This window comes from Megascapheus bottae, chromosome 14, assembly GCF_031878675.1.
Source record: "Megascapheus bottae isolate mThoBot1 chromosome 14, mThoBot2.hap1, whole genome shotgun sequence".
Classification (NCBI taxonomy): Eukaryota; Metazoa; Chordata; class Mammalia; order Rodentia; family Geomyidae; genus Megascapheus; species Megascapheus bottae.
The window spans coordinates 46,254,840-46,274,488 of record NC_143522.1 but is presented as its reverse complement, the minus strand read 5'-3'; the positions used below and the strand labels follow the sequence as shown (position 1 = coordinate 46,274,488).

At 41.3% G+C, this 19,649-nt stretch overlaps 1 protein-coding gene and 1 long non-coding RNA gene across 2 annotated transcripts in view; one reads left to right on the top strand and one right to left on the bottom strand.

Moving 5' to 3' along the window:
• Positions 1-635: 635 nt before the first annotated feature.
• Positions 636-9,379, bottom strand: LOC150055178 (uncharacterized). Its single transcript, XR_016537685.1, has 4 exons — positions 9,174-9,379; positions 3,865-3,975; positions 3,191-3,265; positions 636-862 (listed from the first exon to the last, which is right to left on the bottom strand). It is a non-coding gene; the product is annotated as an uncharacterized LOC150055178 (long non-coding RNA).
• A 50-nt stretch (positions 9,380-9,429) lies between these two features.
• Positions 9,430-19,649, top strand: part of Ttc6 (tetratricopeptide repeat domain 6) — a 166,170-nt gene continuing 155,950 nt past the window's right edge. The window contains exons 1-2 of the mRNA XM_090345129.1: positions 9,430-9,538; positions 15,897-16,865. Of these exons, the coding sequence (XP_090201255.1) occupies positions 15,912-16,865 (954 nt within the window). The 5' untranslated portion in view covers positions 9,430-9,538; positions 15,897-15,911. The remainder of the gene's footprint in view (positions 9,539-15,896; positions 16,866-19,649) is intronic.

The window sequence follows — 19,649 nt, the reverse complement described above, 5'->3', positions numbered from 1 at the left end:
CCACTCCCGCCCCCCCCCCCCCCAGGGGCAGTGGCAGGGGAGAGAAGAGCTTGGAACTCATCAAGAGAGAGAGATAGAGATAAAGATAGAGTTAGAGATAGAGAGAGTTAGAGTTAGAGACACAGGTCTGGGTTCTCCAAAATCTGATGTAGACTTGTTTTTACTCAAGTACTCTGGAAAGTGCAGCCTGTATCATGGATCACATTTTCCTTGCCACACTGGTTCTTCTCCTGTTCCAGATACTATCCATGATGAGTCCTGGGTTTCTGCTGATCATTTCCTGACCATACCCACGTCCCTGCCTAGAGAAGTGGCTGCAGTAGGAAATGCAGGAAAGGGGTGTGTGAAGGTCCCTGGCTACTGGAGCAAGAGAATGTAAAGCTTCGACAGGTGCTGGAATAAATGGGAATAAATCAAACTCTCCTCCCAAGAGATCAGAGAGAAAAGAAGTGAGGACTAGAGAATGTGCAAATGAACATGGTCAGTAGTTTAGCTCTGATGCTACTGATCCTGTGTTTGCTGGAAAGCCATGTCCAGTTTTCTCCAGATTGAAGTGGTGAAATGATGCATGCTCCTGCATTTCTTGCTTTCTGGGCTGCATGAGATTTCTGGACCGAATAGCCAGGGTCTGGCTGGTGCAACAGTATCACACACCTCATGGCCCAACTCACGGAAGTGAAGTGACCCTTATGAGCCCAGGAGGAATCAATTACAATGGTGTGCATGTAGGTGAGGGAAGCTGAGGTCCTCAAAGAGAAAAGTCTTGGAGCACTGATGTCTTAAAATTCTGATGAACATTTAGTTTTCTTTGTGTTGGATCTTCTGGTATATTTTGGACAACAGTCTTCTGGCTTTTCATTTCCTGGAAAGACAGCAGCAAAAGAGAAAGTAGAGCAATTTTCAAGTGAGAGCATGGTGGCTTAGCACTTGCCTCCACCCCTGCTTTAGCTGGCATCTCAAAGACACTCTTAAATTCCAGTGTGACACATTCAATGCAAATGAGATGGACAAGTAGGGCGTTTATGTATGCTCAGGGCTTGAAGTTAGATTTGAACTCCAATCTGGATTGTGCTGGGAACCAGCCTTCTCTGAAGTGCTTTTTTCCACCTGTGAGACATATTAGAACTCACTCACACCAATTAGAGCTGAGAGGAGTATTATTATACAATAAATGGTAGCAACGTAGTCTTCGCCGATTTCTGGGAGCGTGCTGGAGACTGAGTCACATGCTAAGTGATATAGGCCTACAGTCCATGTCGGTGCTTCCTTCTCCTTCCACATCTTTTGTCTAGCTAGCATTACCTTTTGGATATCTTATCAAAGAAGAAAGAGGCCCCATATTGGAACTGTGTAGCAAATTAGACCGGAATCTCTGGATTATGCCTGGAACACCCTTCTCTCCAAGAGGTAGAACATATCTATCGCCACAGAGTTCAGGTAGGTGGCAGAGTAAAAGGGACCCACTGCATTAGGTTTATGTTGAAGACCTCTTGTAGGAACAGGTCTCCAAAAAGTGAAGAGATGATGTGTGCTCTAGCGCGCCTTGCTTTCTAGGCTGCACGAGATATATCCCAGATGGCAAGACAGATGATCCTTCCCATCTCAACAGAAATGGAGAAGACCCTCTATTTCCCTTGGGGTCCCCTAAGATTCACTAGTTTCACTTGAAGGCTTTCAGCGTCTCCCATGCCTCTCTCCCAGGCTCCATCCATGACCCCACTCTGGTGATATCAGGACAAAGCCAGGTTAGGGCTTGGATCCCAGAGGCATCCCACTGTGGAAGTGGAAAAACATGAGTTTGGACTCCTCAAAGACCACACCAGCCTACAACACCTGAATTTGGGAAGCAAACTGAAATGCTTAGCTTTTGCATTCTCTTGGATAAGCCTTCCTTTCTCGTGAACAAAGTTAGAAGGAACTATTTTGTACTCGTTTAGAAAGTATTACCCAGATATTTCCTAAAATCCTCAATATTCAAGACATATTTTAGCAATGAAGCTTTATTTGCCTAAACAAGAATCTGCCTACCCAGCTATCTACACCTTGCAAAATAGTACCATTTACAGAATTTTATTTATTTTCTTAAGAACTGTTTATTTCCTTAAGAAATATTTTCTTAAGAACTGTTATAGTATAATCTTCATCATTTGAGAAGTCTTCATTTCAACATGAGATGTCTCAACAGTGTAAATACCAGCTACTAATCTGGAACAACTTTCTGGATGCCACCCTTGTGCTATATGCCTTTAAGAACTGTCTGAGAATTATTTTGTTTAAATCCCCTATAAGTACAAACCTTTCTAGGAGTACAAGTCCATCTGACTGGATCCTTCAAATATTAAGGATCTTAAATATGACCTTGCATACTCAAGAAGCTTAGTGGGGTACCAAAACTTAGTGAAGAGAAACACTAGGGAAAAGAAGTCAAAACAGGTTTTCTTTTTATCTTCTCAGATATGGATCCATCTGTAGAGGTGAAGATTTAAAGATTCTAGAAGTTTGGAAGGGCTGGAGTTCAATTGTGGATGAAGGGACACAGGAAAAAAAGAATGTCTTGCAGTTTACAGAGAGTTTGGATGGACTTAGAGGGTGCTGTGTACAGGCTCTGATAGGCTTTTGGATTCTTCTTCATGAGGTAACTAGAATGGAAGTGCATAAAACAAAACATTTCTTTCATTAGAGGACTGGCAAGTTTCTTCCAAGCTTATTGATGTTCCTTGGGCTGCCACGGAGGGGGACCAAGCTCGGTGAAAGTGAGCTGGTGCACAGAACACGCCGGCAGCCATCTCAGCCTAAATGCAGCTTCTGTTTTTACAGCTTACTTAGGAAGAGCTGTTAGTTTTTCTAAGCATAAAGTGGGCTTTGGGTCCCTAAGCTCAATGTTTAGGCTACAAAGCCCATACACCAGCCGTACATACCTACCCTTAGAAAAGGAATGGTTCTGACCTCAAATGCAGCAAAATCTCTAGTGCATTACCACACGTGGAGAATATCTAAGGAAAGCCCTTTAAAGGCACAAAGTGTAACTGGAATGCTAGCCACGACCTCCAAGAAAAATAAATCCTTCTCTCTTAGCCGAGTACACCTGCTTTGGACCAGGCTTATTAGTATTATTTGTATCTTTTCTTTTCAACTGGGTAGTTTTACTCAAGGTTGTTTTTCTACTCCGTGCTTGCTATTTTTGTCTTACCTTTAAGAACCATGAGATCAGGCCAGGCGCCAGACTTCTAAGTCACCCCACAGAAGAGGTGGGTCTATGACGGAGCTGTGTAAGCATACAATGAAGAGTTAGGCCAGAGTTTGTGGTCTGAAGGGAAGACTGGAATATATTTATTAGATCACAGTAGGAAAAGAGGTGCTTGGAGAAGGCCAGGGATGGGGGGAGGACCCACAGGGGAAATCATACTGGTATATTCATTTTTGTGGACTAATGACAGTTGAGGCAACTTTTGGTAGCGATCTCTGTTAAGGATTCACCCTCATGTGCCTTCGCACTCTCTTCTGCCTTGCTCCAGAAGGCTAACCCATTGCCCAGATTTTCTTCCTTTGGACTTCTAATTGAACGTCAGTGGGGAGCCCATGGTTCAGAATGAAGCACAGAGTGAGATGTGTCCGTGCTTATTGCTCTCGCTTTCTCCTCCATCCTTGTAGCTTTGCGCATTACTTCCGCATCCAGTTGTGTTTAAAATTCCTACTAGGCAGCCCTTCTTCCATGGCTTGAGCTCTCATCAGCTCTGCTGGCCTCCAGTTTGCCTCTTACACTCCAGATCAAGGTGTAGGTCCAGGATTTCCTGCTGCTGCCAGACTTTGGGGGCTCTCTTGATTGTGTATGACTCCGTCTTGTGTACTGCCCTCTAACCCTACCTGCACTCATGGAAACCGTTGCTTTGACTTCTCTCCATTTCCTCTCTTTCTTCCTCCTCTTCTTCCTCCCCTTTCTTCTTCTTGTACTTTTATGTTTCCTCTTGGGCCTAACTGTTGAAAAAATGAATGAAGACGCATGGAAGTGAAGTTTTATATACTCAATTATTTCCAATGTTCTTTTTATTCTGTAACTCATCAAAAAGCCCTACTTGTTCCATATTACCATCTTGGGGTGTCAGTGTGAAGGCTTAAAGAGTTTTATGGTTGGTGAGTATGTTTTGCACGTAAGGTTACCCATGAATTTAGCAGGACAATCAGTTTGGAGTTTATCTGGTTTATATTTATTATTTTAATTTGACAATATGCATTTGATATAACTATTAAAGTAACTGATGCTAAATCTGAATACTAATAGCATTCCCCCCCACTCCTTTGTGGGTCTTGAACTCTGGGCCTGAGCACTGTCCCTGAGCTCTTCAGCTCAAGGCTAGTAGTATACTATTTGAGCTACAGTGCTACTTCTGATTTTCTGGTGGTGAATTGGAAATAAGAGTCTCACGGACTGTCAAATGTACACAGGCTGGCTTTGAACTATGATCCTCAGATCTCAGTCTCCTAAGTAGCTAGCATTACAGGTGTGAACCACTGTTGCTTGGATGGCATTCTTTGCTTTTAACTGTTGGTGAACTGACCCCTGTTATAAACCAAGGATTAAGACATTGGCTAGTGCTAAGTTTTGTTTATTTATTTAAGCAGTAAACAAGGTCCAGTGATTGAGACACTCTTGAAAAGCATTCATTTACTATAGATACTTCGAGGTTTTGAGCATCTTTGTTTTCCCATCTCTAGAATGCTAAGCTAACAGTTCAATTCTCTTCAGACTTCTGGTCTCTCATAACTCAGTTTTCACAAATGTTAAGTTATATTCTTTAAGATAATTATATTGGTTTTTTTTTTACTAATGATGAGTGATATTTTTTTAGGTGTGACCATTAATTCTGAACTCTATGTACCTGACATTAGGTATTTGCTAGATAGTAAAGATATTAAATTTAAGAAAAAATCCTGCCTTCCTGTCATTCAAACAATACTATGGACAGGGTATGGTGGTGTGTAGCTATAATCTCAGTTACTGGGAGGTGAGACAGAAGGATCGTTTGAGTTCAGGAGTTTGATATCACTCTGGAGAATGTAACAACCCTCCCCCCCCTCCTCTTTTTCTTCTTCTTTTTAGAGGCAACAGAAAGTTCCCATATCTTAAAAATTTGCATTCTACTCCATAGGAAAAGTTCATAAAAGTGCAATTTCTGGATTAAAAGAACTGCTAAGGGACAGGGCTTTTGAGACATTTTGCTACCCCACATCTAGCAGGATGCTATCAGAAATGTATGAAGTGGGGGTGAGAGTTTGGCCTAGTGGTAGAGTGCTTGCCTAGCATGCACCAAGACCAAGGTTCAATTCCTTGGTACCACATACATATATAAAACCTGGAAGTGGTGCTGTGGCTCAAGTGGTAGAGCTCTAGCCTTGAGAAAAATGTCCAAGGACAGTGCTCACGCCCTGAGTTCAAGCCCCACGACTGACAAAAAAAATTATGAGGGATCTTGTTCTTTTTCTCCCCTGTACACAATCTTATTAATCTTGAAATTTTATTATTAAACATTGCAATACGTTGTTTTTATTTCTGAGATTATTAATAGAATTGAATAATTTTGTATCTCTACTGGCCAAAATATTTCTTTTCTTTCCATTTTGTTTTCCTTATGGTTTGTCTCCTGTTGTTATTATATCTGACTTTGCTACCTGTTGTATTATATATATATGTATATATATATGTTTATTTGTTCTTTTGAATTAGGAAGGGAAAGGGAAAAACAAGATGATGAGACAAAGGACAAAGGGTGAACCAGTGTAACAGCAATATTCACAGTATTTCTTTCTTCTAAGACTTGTTTATATATTCACACAATATTGATCCCATATAAATGTTATATATCTCCACAAGTTTTCATTTGTATTACATTATTTTGCAGGGATAGTTACATGTGTTTGATTTTGACCCTCGGCTCCAGTACTTGCACATGTTATCTGCATGAAATCAAAATTATCCATCTGAAATCTATTTTTGTGCATATTATGAAGTAAATATAAAGCTATTTTCTAAATCTTTAGACATTTGAACAGGCAAAAATTGTGAGAAGTCTTAAATTTTCTGTAGCTAACTAGGTTTGGACTTTATTCTCTTGTGACAATTTGGAGGTGTGGGAACTGGCTGTCACATTGGGTTTAAATTTACTCCCTGTATAGTCAGCCAGAGGGAGCTCCTAATATGGATGACGAGAGAAGTGGGCAGAGGTTGTTGGAGAGTGTCAGAGCTGGGTGGGAGCTGTAAGTTTCAAGGAGTGACTTTGTACTCCTCTTTCCCAGACATCTTTAATGGTATCAAAAGTGTTAACATTTTCAATGGAAGGCATTATAATAACAGTGAAGCTGAAATGTCTTTAGAATAATAACTCTTCCTCCTTAATCTATCTATCTATCTATCTATCTATCTATCTATCTATCTATCTATCTATCTTTCCATCCATCTGTCCATCCATCCTCTCACACCTTTTGCTCTCTTTCTGTGAAAGTACACCTAGAACACAGGTTTCTAGCACAGGATTACCAGCTAAAAACCTGAGGCCTCTTTGAATACACATATTTTATCTATAAAATAAAGATAATAGTAGTACTTGGCTTGAGAACTTTATTTTGATATGGATACTTTTAGTCTTTGCTATCATTTTTTGATTATATAAAATGTTAATGGACAATATTAAATTGTTTTTTAATTGCCCCCATCATTTTCTCCCTCTCCCTCCCTTCCCACCCCCTACTCCTCCCCTTCCAAGTTATAAAGTTAATTTCCAATCTAGTGTCTTGTGAATATGCTGTTGTATTGGCTCACCCTTTGTCCTTTGTCTCACCTTTTGTTGTTGCCCTTTCCTTCCCCAATTCAGATATACAAGACACAAGGTACCAGAGTTCAAGTTCCACTACTGATCAAAATAAGCAAACAACCAAAAACAACAATAATTTCAACTACATGAAAATGTCTTGTTCCCATATCTTGGAGTTCATTTTGATTAGCATCATTTGATATGGTCCTATATACATTGAGCTATTTGTAATCCTCTGCTAGGACTACTCTAGGCATATACTATTTGTTACAAGTAATGGAAACTATGGAGCCCATGTTTCTTTGGGTCTGGCTTGCTTCACTTAATATGATTTTTTCCGAGTCTTTTCATTTCCTTACAAATGAGGCAGTGTCATTCTTTCAGATGGAAGCAGAGAAATCCATTATATATATATATATATATATATATCACATTTTCTTGATCCATTCATCTATTGAGGTGAGTGGATAAAAAATGTAGTGTATAAATTGTTGTTGACATGGAGGGGGGATCTCTCTGCTGCCCAGAAGTTTGCCTCTACTTTCTAGTCTCAAGTCATTATCCTGTGTCAGCTAGGACTGGAGTGCATCATGCTGTCCAAATAATGAATAATAGTCATTTACCATTCATTTCTGGGTCAGATGGCAGATGTACTTACAGGTTATATTAATGTAATTTTTCCTAGTTGAGAAACATATTGCTTTTGTGTAACAATCACAATGATATCAAGAATCATCATTTTACCAGCTATTTGCTCATTACTTCACTTAGTCTAGGAAAACAATTCATTCCTTCCCTTTTAGGGGTTACTTCCATGCATCCAGTGAGGGGGCCTGCCCAGAGCACCCACAGGAGATTAGTGACTACTATGGAACTTCAGGAAAGACAAGCCCTCTTCCATATATTGTTTCCTATTTTGTGGGCACTCAACAGACATCTGTGGAGCTTGTCTTGTTAAAAAAGTAGCAACCCTGCAATGTAAAAGCAAATATCCACATTTTGTAAATGAGGATGCAGAAGCCAAGACATGGCTCTGTCATGTCCAAGAGGCAAAGCTGGGCCTCCCAGCCTGGTGTTGCCTGCAGTCTGTAGAGTGCACATTTCCCTCGCACAGGCCCGAAGCTGCTTCAGTGTATGGCCCCACAGCTGATATGGGGTCCAAGCCCAAGGCATGGGACCCCACAGAGCATTCTTTGTTCCTGGACATTTGGGAAACCTCATGACAGATCCAGCTTGTACTGCCACCATTCTGACATTATTTTTTGGTTGCTGGAGTATTTGGAAGAGAGAGGTGTTGGTGGAGAGTAGAAAGAAAATAAGCATTTGTACATCTGTCCCGTACCAGACCCAAAGCAAAGTGCTTTCTTTACTATGTCTAATTGTCTTTCTTTTAAAAAATGGTGACCTAGGGCCAGGAGTATAGCCTAGTGTTAAAGTGCTCTCTAAGCATGCATAAAGTCCTGGGTTCTATTCCTCCATACTATATACACACAAAAAAGCCAGAAGTGGTGCTGTAGAAGTGTGGTGGTAGAGTGCTAGCCTTGAACACAGAGAGGCTCAGGGACAGTGTCCAGGTCCCAGGATTGGAAAATAAATTGGTGACATATTACCCAGGAAAAAGGAAAAAACCCAAAAGAATAGCTTATCATAAACAATAATCCTAATTGCCTCAACCAAGAGCAAAAACTCAAGCATTACTAGCACCTAAAATCTCCTGGTACTCTTCAGTCCCCTCTTCCAGGAGGACTAGCGCCTGGACCTTTACAATGACCACTTTCTTGTGTTTATTTGTAGTTGATCAGTTTATATGTATCTGCAAGCATGGTAGTTCATGCTGGCCTATTTTTTAGTTTGAACTTTGTGTCATGGACCCTCACAGGCCACGCCAGTCCTTGTCTGGCCCCCTGGATCAATAATACATGCATGAGAGAGTCGTGCATGCTGTTTCTTCAAGCTGGTTTGTTCATTTACCTGATAAATGTAATCACATTTTATGAATGTACTGCAATTGAATTGTGTATTTGACAGATATTTGGGTTGTTTCCGGTTTTTAACTATCATAGATAAGGCACATATAAGCATCGATATGCATTTCTGTTGGGATTGGATTGATGGATCCTAGATATTTAACTTCAACAGATAATGACAATTATCGTCTTGAACCACATCAGAAATTCTGAACCTGTGATTATATTATGAATTTTCCAGATAAGAACACCTCGATTGTTTGATATCAAGTTTCTCTTCATGAGCTAGGCTCACAAGTATGACCGGACTCTTCAATGACAAGTAGTCCAGATAGATTCCTTTACAAGTAAGCATGGAAGCAAGTGAACATGGTACTTAACAGGGCTCAGCAGTACTCACCGAAATGCAGAGAAAACTACAGTGTATGTAAGCAGTTGGTTAAGCTGGGCAAAAGAAGCCAGTCTAGGAGACCTCAGATCAAGAGGACTTTGGGACCAGGATTTTAATTCTTAGGGGAAATCAGGTTCTCAGCCTGGATTTAGGTTTATATAGGCTTCTTTTAGGTGGGCGACTGCAGCTTAGGGGGACCCAGAGTGGGTGGAGGGGGGAGGGGTGAGCGCGGAGAGGTCCGGTGGAGGCTTGTTGCTAGGTGACCGAGTGTGTCTTTTCTTCAACACTGAGTTGGAAGATCTTCCTCTGGAAAAGGGCGCTGGCACATCCTAGCTGATGAAGCCCTGGGCCACCTGAGGTTTGATCAGAACCAGGTGAGAGAGGACCCTGATATTTGGGCAGAGCAGGTACCTTCTGTGTTCAGGGCTCTCTAATCTACATTGGAAAACTCCGGGCCCATAAAAATCAAAGATAGGTGGAGAAGGGACTGGAGCTGGGGTAGTGGCATTAGGCATTATTGGGCTGGAGTGAGGGGGCTAGTTTTGCTGTGACAATGAGCATAAGTTACAGAGGAACTAGATTGAGTGAAAATCTTGTAGATAGTGGGGCTATGGCGAAAAAATGAAAAGGGGCTTTCATGGCAAAGATAGAGAAGGTCTAGAAAGCCTGTATAGAAGATGAGAGTTTACAGTGGAGGGAACTTAATTTTCCCCTCCCATCCCTGCTCATTACAGTGCTTTTTTTTGGCGAGGGGGTAACAAAACTTGTTTTAAAAAATTTCAGCAAAGCTGGGCGCGGCTGTTCACGCCTATAATCCTAGCTACGCAAGGACAGTGCCAGAGTTCAATCCCCACGACCGAAAAAAAAATCAGCTAATTCTGAAATTGGATATTGTAAGTTCTTCAGCTTCGTTTTTCTCTTCAAAAATTACTCGGGCCATTTTACGGCATTTGAATTTCTGCATATATTTTAGAACCTTTGATTTCTGCTTTAAAAGAAGCCTGCTGAAATTTTGATTGAAATTACATTGACTAGATCTATTTTGCAGAGATTTAAAATCTTCCGCTTTAAAGATTTTGAGTCTTTCAGTTTATGGACATAATATGCTGCCATTTTTTCTAGGTCTTTATTTTCTCTTTCTGCTAATAAAAAATATTGGCATGTAGATTTTTTTAAATTAATTTTTTCGTAGTTCTAAGTATTAGACTGAGGGCCTTGTCTCGGATAGGTGGGGCATTTTGTTCCATTAGCTGCCATGCATTTATAGTATGCATGTGTTTTGTATGTATACATATATTCATTGGTGGTATAGTTGTAGCTATATCATAAAAGTTGAGTAAGTTAATTTTTGTAATTTTGGAATTTCTGTGAGCATCTGATTAAGGTATAGGAGAGTCTTTTTTGAACTTGAAGACAGCCTTTTCTCTGTTTTCTAAGTCCTTTCAAATGGCCACAGGTAAGTGGAAATGACTAATATTGACATCATTAGGACTAAAGGCGGAAAACGTAAGCATGAAAATATGGAAAAATAGGAAAAGTAACTATTCTTCTAGTATCTTAGCAAAATTATTAATATTTCCTAAAAGGAACTGCATATACATATTAGAAACATTTAGAAACTATTGTCAATACACAAGCAGATCTTGTTTGCAAAATATTTTTATTTCCTGGGAATGGTCAAGGTTATACTAGCTGACGTAGGCAATCCTTGAGACACTGGCATAGATTTTGGGAAGTAAATTGAGATGCTGTTTGATTGTTCACCTAGAAGAACCTCTATTCTGAATGGATACTCTTCCTACTGAAGTGGTGTGTGCATATTAGAAGGCAAGGCTTGAGAATCCGTACTGTCCACTGGGGTTTTGGTCTTCACTTGCATCAACACATTGATGAGTGAGGCCTAACAAATGCAGGACTCATTTCCTGTGCCAGATGGGTTTATGTGGCTTGGAACCAAGTCATATGGGTTCGGTTGTATTTGCTTTTGTTCGAATCAAGACCAGAGTTTTTGGTTGTATTCCAATATGAGAAACAGCTACAACTTCAAGAACTACAGAACAACTTGCATCAAAGTCTAGAAAATTCATGCAGGAAATGTCTCCTCCCCTGCCCCTTTATTTACTTCTGGCCAGGGATCTTTTTCCTGATGACTGATTGCCTTGGCTCTTGGGCCTTATAATTACCTCATGACTCAGACCTTGAACCTTTTGGTAGAAGAAGGAAAGGGATAAATGTGAAAAGAAGGGGAGAGAAATTATTGTTTGAGTTCCAAAGATTTTAAGCACCTTCTGTCCTCTTTTAAATTGTAGGGCAAACCTAATTAATCTGGATTACGAGCAACCAATCTGACCTCTCTTGTAAAGTAGTATTCTCTCCTTTTGGGACAATTACATATTTTTCTTTGACTATCTCCAATATCTCAATATCTCAATATCTTTGACTATCTCTCAAGAAGGAGACACTATACTCATTTCCCATAAAAATCAATTTACTTATTTTCCACTCTTGAGCGGTGGGTGGGGAAATTAACGCGTCAAATTCTGGTGCTGGCCCACTAAACACTGGCTAGACTTCATCTTGAAAGCACAATAGAAGTTCCTGTCAAATTTGTAACTTCTATTTCCTATTAGTATGTTTTCAATATAATGCACATCTTTCCCACTAAGTACGCGTGGAAAGATATTGAAAAGCTGAACAATAGAGACTTGTTAAGCTTCAGTAGCAAACTAAGGGCTTGGAAAAGTTGGGAAAAACATCCACAGCAGGAACTAAGAAAGGAACAGGAAGTGCAGTTAGAAGAGTCAACTCACTCTTCAGTATTCCATACTCCTGGTCTGGGCTCTTTCAGCCTCTTGCAGGAAGAAAGGCAGATGGTGTCTGTATGAACATGTTGCCACCTGTGTAAACAATAAGAACCAAATACAATGAAGGATTATAGATCAGTTTTTAATAAGGACGCTTCCTTAAAGTCTGTAGAACTTAACTTCTAATGTTCTTATTGTATGGTCTGAGCAGGAGACAGCCTATCATTTTTACTTTTGAATATGAACTCCTGGTAAGAAGTGAGTGTAGTTGTCTAAGGTCTAGTCAGCAGTGGAGCTAAATAAAGAAGAAAGCCTATTGGTTCCTAGATGAGAGCTCTGTCATGTAGCAGGACCTTTGGTTTTAGAAGCCCATGGGTCATATTTTGGAAATTTAAAAACAAGATGATTATAGATTAGCTATTTTCTTTGTATTACCCAAAATGTATGATGAATGAATTCCAACAATAAAGGTGACATTTTTATGAAGCAGTATAAATCCAGCTAAGAAATGTAGTAAGGGATAAAGAAATTCAGTAAAATAGAAATATCTTGTACATTATTTTGATACATGATGCAAAACAAGGTATATGTCTTTCCTAGTTATCAACCAAGAGCCCCAGAATGATTTACTAAAGTTTTTCTTTTTTTGCCAGTTGTGGGGCTTGAACTCAGGGCCTGAGCACTATCCTTGGACTTTTTTCAAGGCTAGAGCTCTGTCACGTGAGCCACAGGACCACTTCCGGCTTTTTTCTACATATGTGGTACCAAGGAGTTGAACCCGGGTCTTTGTGCATGCTAGGCAAGCACTTTTACCACTAGGCCAAACTCCCAGCACTCAGTAATTATTTTTATTGCAGTATGCTTGCAGCTCACGCCTACTCCCAGCTACTCAGGAGGCTGAGATTTAAGAATCTCCTTTCAAAGCCAGTCTGAGCAGGAAAGTCTTGCGACTCATATCTCCAGTGAACCACCAGAAAATCAAAAGTAGTGCTGTGGCTCAAAGTGGTAGAGCACTAGCCTTGAGTGGAAGAACTCAGGAACAGTGCCCAGGCCCTGACTGACAAATATTTTTTTGCCCCTTGATCCGCAAAAAAATCTTTTAAAGTTTCTTTAAGTAGTTGTACAAAGGAATTATTAGTCATCGAATCAGTTTCTATGTACAGTGCATCTTGATCAATATCAACTATTTTAATATTTTCTCCCATTCCTCCCAACCCCTCTCCCCAAGTGATATGCCTTGAATGTTATGACTGAATTCTCTAATCCTTCCTCTCTTCATTTACCCTCTTTCCCTTGGTCCCTCTTCTCCACCTTTCAACTGCCAGTTTCCTGATACTCATTTTGTTGGATTTTATGTGTGCTATAATACAACCCCATATGTGTTTACTTGTGCATGTATAAATTAGCTATAGCTTCCACATATAAAAGAGAACATGCATTATTGTCTCTCTGGGCCTGATTTACTTCATTTAACATAAGTTTTTTCCAGATACATTCATTTCTTTGCAAATGATATATTTTTTTCTAATGGATGAGTAAAATTCCATTTTATATGTGTATCACTTTTCCTTGATCCATTCATCCAATTGAGAGGCATCTGGGCTGTTTACATATCTTGGTGAATAGTGCAGCAATGAACATGGTTGTGCAAATGGCTTTACTCTATCCTCATTTGCTTAAATCTTTTGAATAAATGCCCAAGACTGGCATTGCTGGATCATGGGGGTAATCCTGTGTTTAGTTTTTTTTGAGAAAAAACCCCAAACAAACAACTTTCCATAGTTGTTGAACCAGTTTACTTTCCTGCCAATAGTGTGTCAGGGTTCCTTTTCTATCATACCCACACCCACACTGACAACTGTTCTTGTTTGTATTCTTTTTTTTTCACTTAAGAAGTTTTTTGTTTTTTCTTTAATGAAAGTTGAATATAAGATTACTTCATTCTTGCATCTTCTCTATTGTTTCCTCCTTGTATTTGCCCCTTTCCTTTCCTACTTGGCAGGATTTGGCTTTCTGTTCCAGGATCTTTTTGTGGTCTTTGTCCACAAAAGGTGGTGATAACCACCCTGCTGGGGTGAATACCTGCACGGACAGTGGTGTCATTAGCCTTTTCCCAATGTCCCTGTTCAATGCAGAAGACATACTTCTTCCTATAAACCTGTACCACTTTGCACATCTGCTGACCTTTGTAGCGCACTTGTACAACCTACAACTCATCATTCTTTCAGATGGGCATAGAACACACTTCTGTACTTGTACTTCTGTCTCAGCTCTTTTGGAAAAAGGGGAAGACATAATTTTCATGTGAATGTGGGACAGTGCATTGAAATGCCTTTTCCTGGTTCTTGCTTCATTTAGAAGTGACAAAGGGATTGAACTTCATTTTGGCCTCTCCTGCTTTAGTGATGGCTGAAAAGGGCTTATTGTTTGTATTCATGGTGATGGGCATTCGAACTGAGATAAGATGGAAGCTCAGTGTTGTTTTGACTTGTATTTCCTTTATGGCTAGAGATGTTGAGCATTTCTTTGTGTGTTTTGGCTATGTTTATTTCTTCAGAGAAGACTCTACCTCACTTCTCCATTTTTTAAGAAAATGAATTCTTGAGTCTTTGAGCATTCTTTATAAATGAAAGCTGACCACTGGTGGACTATGCTTGAAATCTTAGCTACTCAGAAGACTGAGAATTACAATTTGAAGCCAGTTCAGGAAAAAAAAATATGCATGAAATTAACCAACAAAAAGCCAGAAGTGGAGCTGGAATTCAAATGTAGAACATTAGCACTGAGTAAAAAAATCTAAGGAACAGCCCCTAGATCTGTCTTTAATTATTCCCATTCATTCTTAACCATTGGTGTGGTCCTACCCATTTTTACCGTTTATGTCTCTATTCTTGCTCTGTTCTATTACCAAGGGCAGACACAAGTTACAGAGTCTCTTATTGGCATTTCTGCCTCCATTCTTTTTTTCTATTAGATATTAAAAACTTTCAGACATTGGGTCCTATCAAGTTGCTTTTGTGTTAAAAGTTTTCAGTAGCTCACTTTAGAAAAAAGGATGAACATCTGGCCTTGTAATCTGGCTAGCCCTCCCCTCCATCCCCAGGCTGACCTCACTTTTCCCTCTGCTACAGCTCAGGAGACACTTTTAAGGCAGTGGGCAAAGGAGGAGACACATGGAACCAGCTGAGAGAAGGGAGGGATAACCACTGTGGATCACCAGCAGGGATTTAGCCCTTAACTTGCCACTGCCTTTCTTTCCATCCCGCAGAGAAACTGCAAGTCTGCCTTTCTATATGAATGTTTTCGATGTGCGTTGGTAATCTGTGACTTTATTTTTGTTTTTGTCAGTCCTGGGGCATGAATTCAAGATCTGGGTGCTGTTCCTGAACTTGTTGGGTTCAAGGCTAGCACTTAATTAGTTGGAGATTGAATCTTGTGAACTTTCCTGCCCCAGCTGGTTTCAAACCCTCATCCTTGGATCTCAGACTCACCTAAGGAGGATGACATGTGTTTGTAATTGATCTCCTCCCATCCCCACCCCTTAATATTTTTGAAAAATTCTGAACATAAAAAAATAGAACATGTTTTGGGTTTGGATGTAGGCCAGAGGACAGTGCTAGTAAAGCTCTGCTCTCTGTGAACAGATTTTGTGTCTATGCCTTTCTTGTGTGGAAGAGGATATAGATTTCTAGTCTAAAGAAATATTAAAATCAACCTAACAGGGGTTTGGGAAATTCCCATGGAAATTGTGGTTCATGCAAAAAGTCGAATAAATGGATCTAAAATAATTTAAGCACAATGAGGTTCTACTAGGACAAACCTTGCCAAAGTACAATTATTGTCTCTCTTTTCCATCCATCAATCCATCCATCCATCACATCCACACATACATACATACAGTTGTTGATTTTTAGGGGTTATTTTGCAGATCCAATCTGTCAAGATGTCTTTGATCCCGAAGCACTTCGGACTGAAAAGCAGAGAAGAAACATATATATTTAAAGAGCATGATAGGATTCAACAGAAGACCAAGAAGGATTTTCAGATATTCAAGCAGAGGCTGTTGGCCAAGCCACCCTTGGACGAGCACACCTCCAGTGAGCAGTTTCAGCGCGCCCTTGCCCTCAGTCCGGAGAAGAGACCTGGACCATGCAAAAAAACCCTTTCGGGGAAAGGCCTGGAGGCCCGGCTTGAGGCAGTCCAGGTCCTGCCCCGGCCCCCAGGCAGGGACAAGAAGACCCAGCAGTTTCAGCCTCAAGACTTTTATATGCACAGCTCCGCCGTCCTACGGCACAAATCCCCGAAGAAGCCACCGGTCATCGCCCGGCAGATGGGCACGACCAAACCTGCCATCCTCCTGCCGCCACCCGCGCCCCGGGACAAGGCCAGAACGCCCCGGGCGGGGTTGAGGGCGCGGCCCTTGGTGCCCAGGCGACTCGTCAGCCTAGCTCCCCCGTCGGCAGCCCGCCGGGACGCAGCTCAGCTCTCGGAGGGGCGGGGGTCCAAGGACAAGAAGGCCTCGGCCAGCAGCATCCGGGAGGACGACGTCTCCGCGCTGCGGCCATCCGTGAGGATCCACACCCACTTCGTGCGCCCGCAGTCGGACATCAGCTTGCAGGATTCCCTCTCCAGGCCCGACAGCGGCGGCCGCAAGGGTGAGGGGTACTTGTCCGTGCCCACGCCCCTGCGCTGGTCCCCGCGCTCGTCCCTGCGTTCGTCCCTGCGCTCGTCCGTGCGCTCGACCCCGCGGCCCTCCTGGCAGCCTGCCCGAGTGGTCCCCACCACCATCGAGGAAATCATCGCCTCGCTGCAATCCGAGACCCAGAAGGTCTTCGACCAGACCATCAAAGAGCTCATCCAGAGCATCCTGGGCCAGAACTACGACATCAAAATGGAAGTAAGTGGACCAGAGCCAAGGCGGCCGGGTCAACGCTGGGCCCGGTTACGGCACGCATCACATTCTAGGCGCACAGGGACGCTTGGCTTTTTGTGTACAGATAGTCTATTGCACTTGCACTTGTGTCCATGCTACAGTGTCATATACCACACTCCGGTGTTTACTAGGAACTCAAACTGGAAGTTTGAATTCCATTTTCCTTGGAAGAGAGTATGTCTTCCTCCCAAAGTGAAAGAAATGGAGAGGCCATTCTGAAAAGTGTTTCCAAGAGTCAGTAGTGGAAGTTGGGAGTAATATGCCTTCTCACTCAAAGACCAATTAACATCGAAATAACAGAATAAGCACTATTTTGAACGAAAGCAGTCGTGCTGGGTTAGTTTAGCTTTCGGAGTGGTGAATTACAGTCATAATGAACTTATATCTTAAGACTATGTTTTGTACCCTCCCTTCCTTTCTAAAGAGTCTTTTCGTTAAATTGTATTCAGTGAAGCTGGTTTTTAATTTCCTTTCCTTTTTACAAATTTAAATTTTATTATTATTTTTTTTACTGTCTATAAGCCATTGTACAAAGGACTTTCACCACTTTAGTTTGTTAGTGCGATGTATCTTGGTTAACATCGCGTCTTCTATATTTTCTCCCCTTAAGATTAATTTATATAATACAGTATTTCTAGTGAAAACTGTTCTCATAAAAACATGTGGCTTCACTCCAGTTGCTCATGCCTGTGATTCCAACAATTCCTATTAACTAGCTGAGCCTGGGAGGTTCATGATGTGAAACCACCCAGAGCAGAAATGCTGGGGAGACTCCATCTCCAATGAACTAGCAAAAAGCAAGCTCATCCAGAAAGCCAAATGAGCTTCAGCCTATGACTACAAATCCTAATACCACAAGTCCTTTTTTTTTTTTAAAGAAAAAAGCAAAAATATTTCCTAGGCACTTACCAGTGTCATTTACAAACACATACAAGTGCCTTTTGTGTGCCAAGCACAGAGAGACACACAATAACTACATCAAGTAGGTATGATATCAAAAGTCCTATTTACTGCATAGTGAGGATAAAGAACAGACTACATGTCGCACAGTGAATGCATGGCAGATCGGGCAGTCTCACTTAGAGCCTAGGTTGGACTCATGCTCATTTGTTTGCTATCATGTTTTTCATAGGAAGCAAGGTGAGAAAGGATCATATATAAATTTATTCTGCTGTGCCTCGTGCCTGTGGCTCAGGGCTCTTACCCACACCTGTTATCGTAGCTACTGAGAAGGCTGAGCTCTGAGGCAAATTTATGAGACTGGTATCTCCAATTTACCCCTTCCCCCCAAAAAACCCAGAGTGGAGCTGTGGCTCAAGTGACAGAACACTAGCTTTGAGTAAAAACAACAAATAAAACAGCAACAACACAAAACCACACACACACACACACACACACACACACACACACACACACTACGGGATAGAACCCAGACCAGAAGTTCAAGCCCCAGTACTGATATCAAAAATAAATAAATGGGGCTGGGAGTGTGGAATAGTGGTAGAGTGCTTGTCTAGCATGCATGAAGCCCTGGGTTCCATTCCTTGGTACCCCATACACAGAAAAAGTTGGAACTGGTGCTGTGACCCAAGTGGTACAGCTCTAGTTTTGAGAAAGCTCAATGACAGTGCCTAGGCCCTGAGTTCAAGCCCCAGGATTGGCAAACAAACAAGCATAAACAAGTAAGAAAGGCATTCTGTTTCTTGCTTGTGATATAAAGTTTGCTCTAGTGGGCACTTTCAAAGTAAAAATAGTAATGACAGGACTTGGGCCCTATACTGAGGATATCCTTTTTTTTAAATATTTTTTTTTTGAAAATGACAAAGGGAAGAAGATTTTAGATGATGCTGTTTTCCCCTGTAGATCCTGAAGTCTCGTTGGTATACAGACTATGGTTGCACACCCTGTGCCTTTAAAACAGTTTCTGCCCCAGGACACGTTGGGCAGTGACTTTAGGGGATGTGATTGTGAAGGGATACAATGCATATAAGCCAGAGTCTCCAGTGTTGTGTTTGACCTAAGGTTTGTTAACAGAGTATTGCAATTACTGTGAATTAAGGTCCATATTTTCTCTTACTTCAGAATAAGATCAGCGTGACTGCTGAGGCCATGAGGCAAATCAGGTATTTCTAGTTAAGTTCCAACCCCCGCCCCTGCCAAAGCTAACCAAAAGAAGAATTAGGAGTGCCCCCACTGAAGGGTCTTAGCAAAGAGAAGGAAAGTTTCCGTGCTCATATCTAATGACATGGTCATGAAGAGACTGGGAATAGAAACCAGCCTAGGAAACCAGCCTATAGAGTTGAAGAACGTTATATTTCACAGTTGAAGGGTGGAAATGGGATTAGGAATATGTGAAGGTGAAATATCAATTAAATGATATTTGGAACAGCAAATTCTGTCTCCCCCCACCCCACAGTATTTATTTTTCTATTTCTCTTTTGTATCTTTCTTTTGTTGTTGGCATTTTAGTTACCATTTTAAGAAGGGGTGGTGACAGTGGAGAGCTCAGACTTCCAAACCTGCCCAGCAGTAAAGAGATCATCCTTTCAATATTCCCTATAAGGACACTGGAGACCATAAGAGGAGCAGCAGTGAGATACTGAATCCCTTCCCACCAAGATGGAGTCAGCAGAAGCAGTACCAAAAAGACTACATCTGGGCATCCATGGAGGCTGAACAGAGAACCTGAATTTTTACCCCTACCAAGAAATAATGAGGCAGGGTCTACCCTCTTAAGCAAGTCCCCTA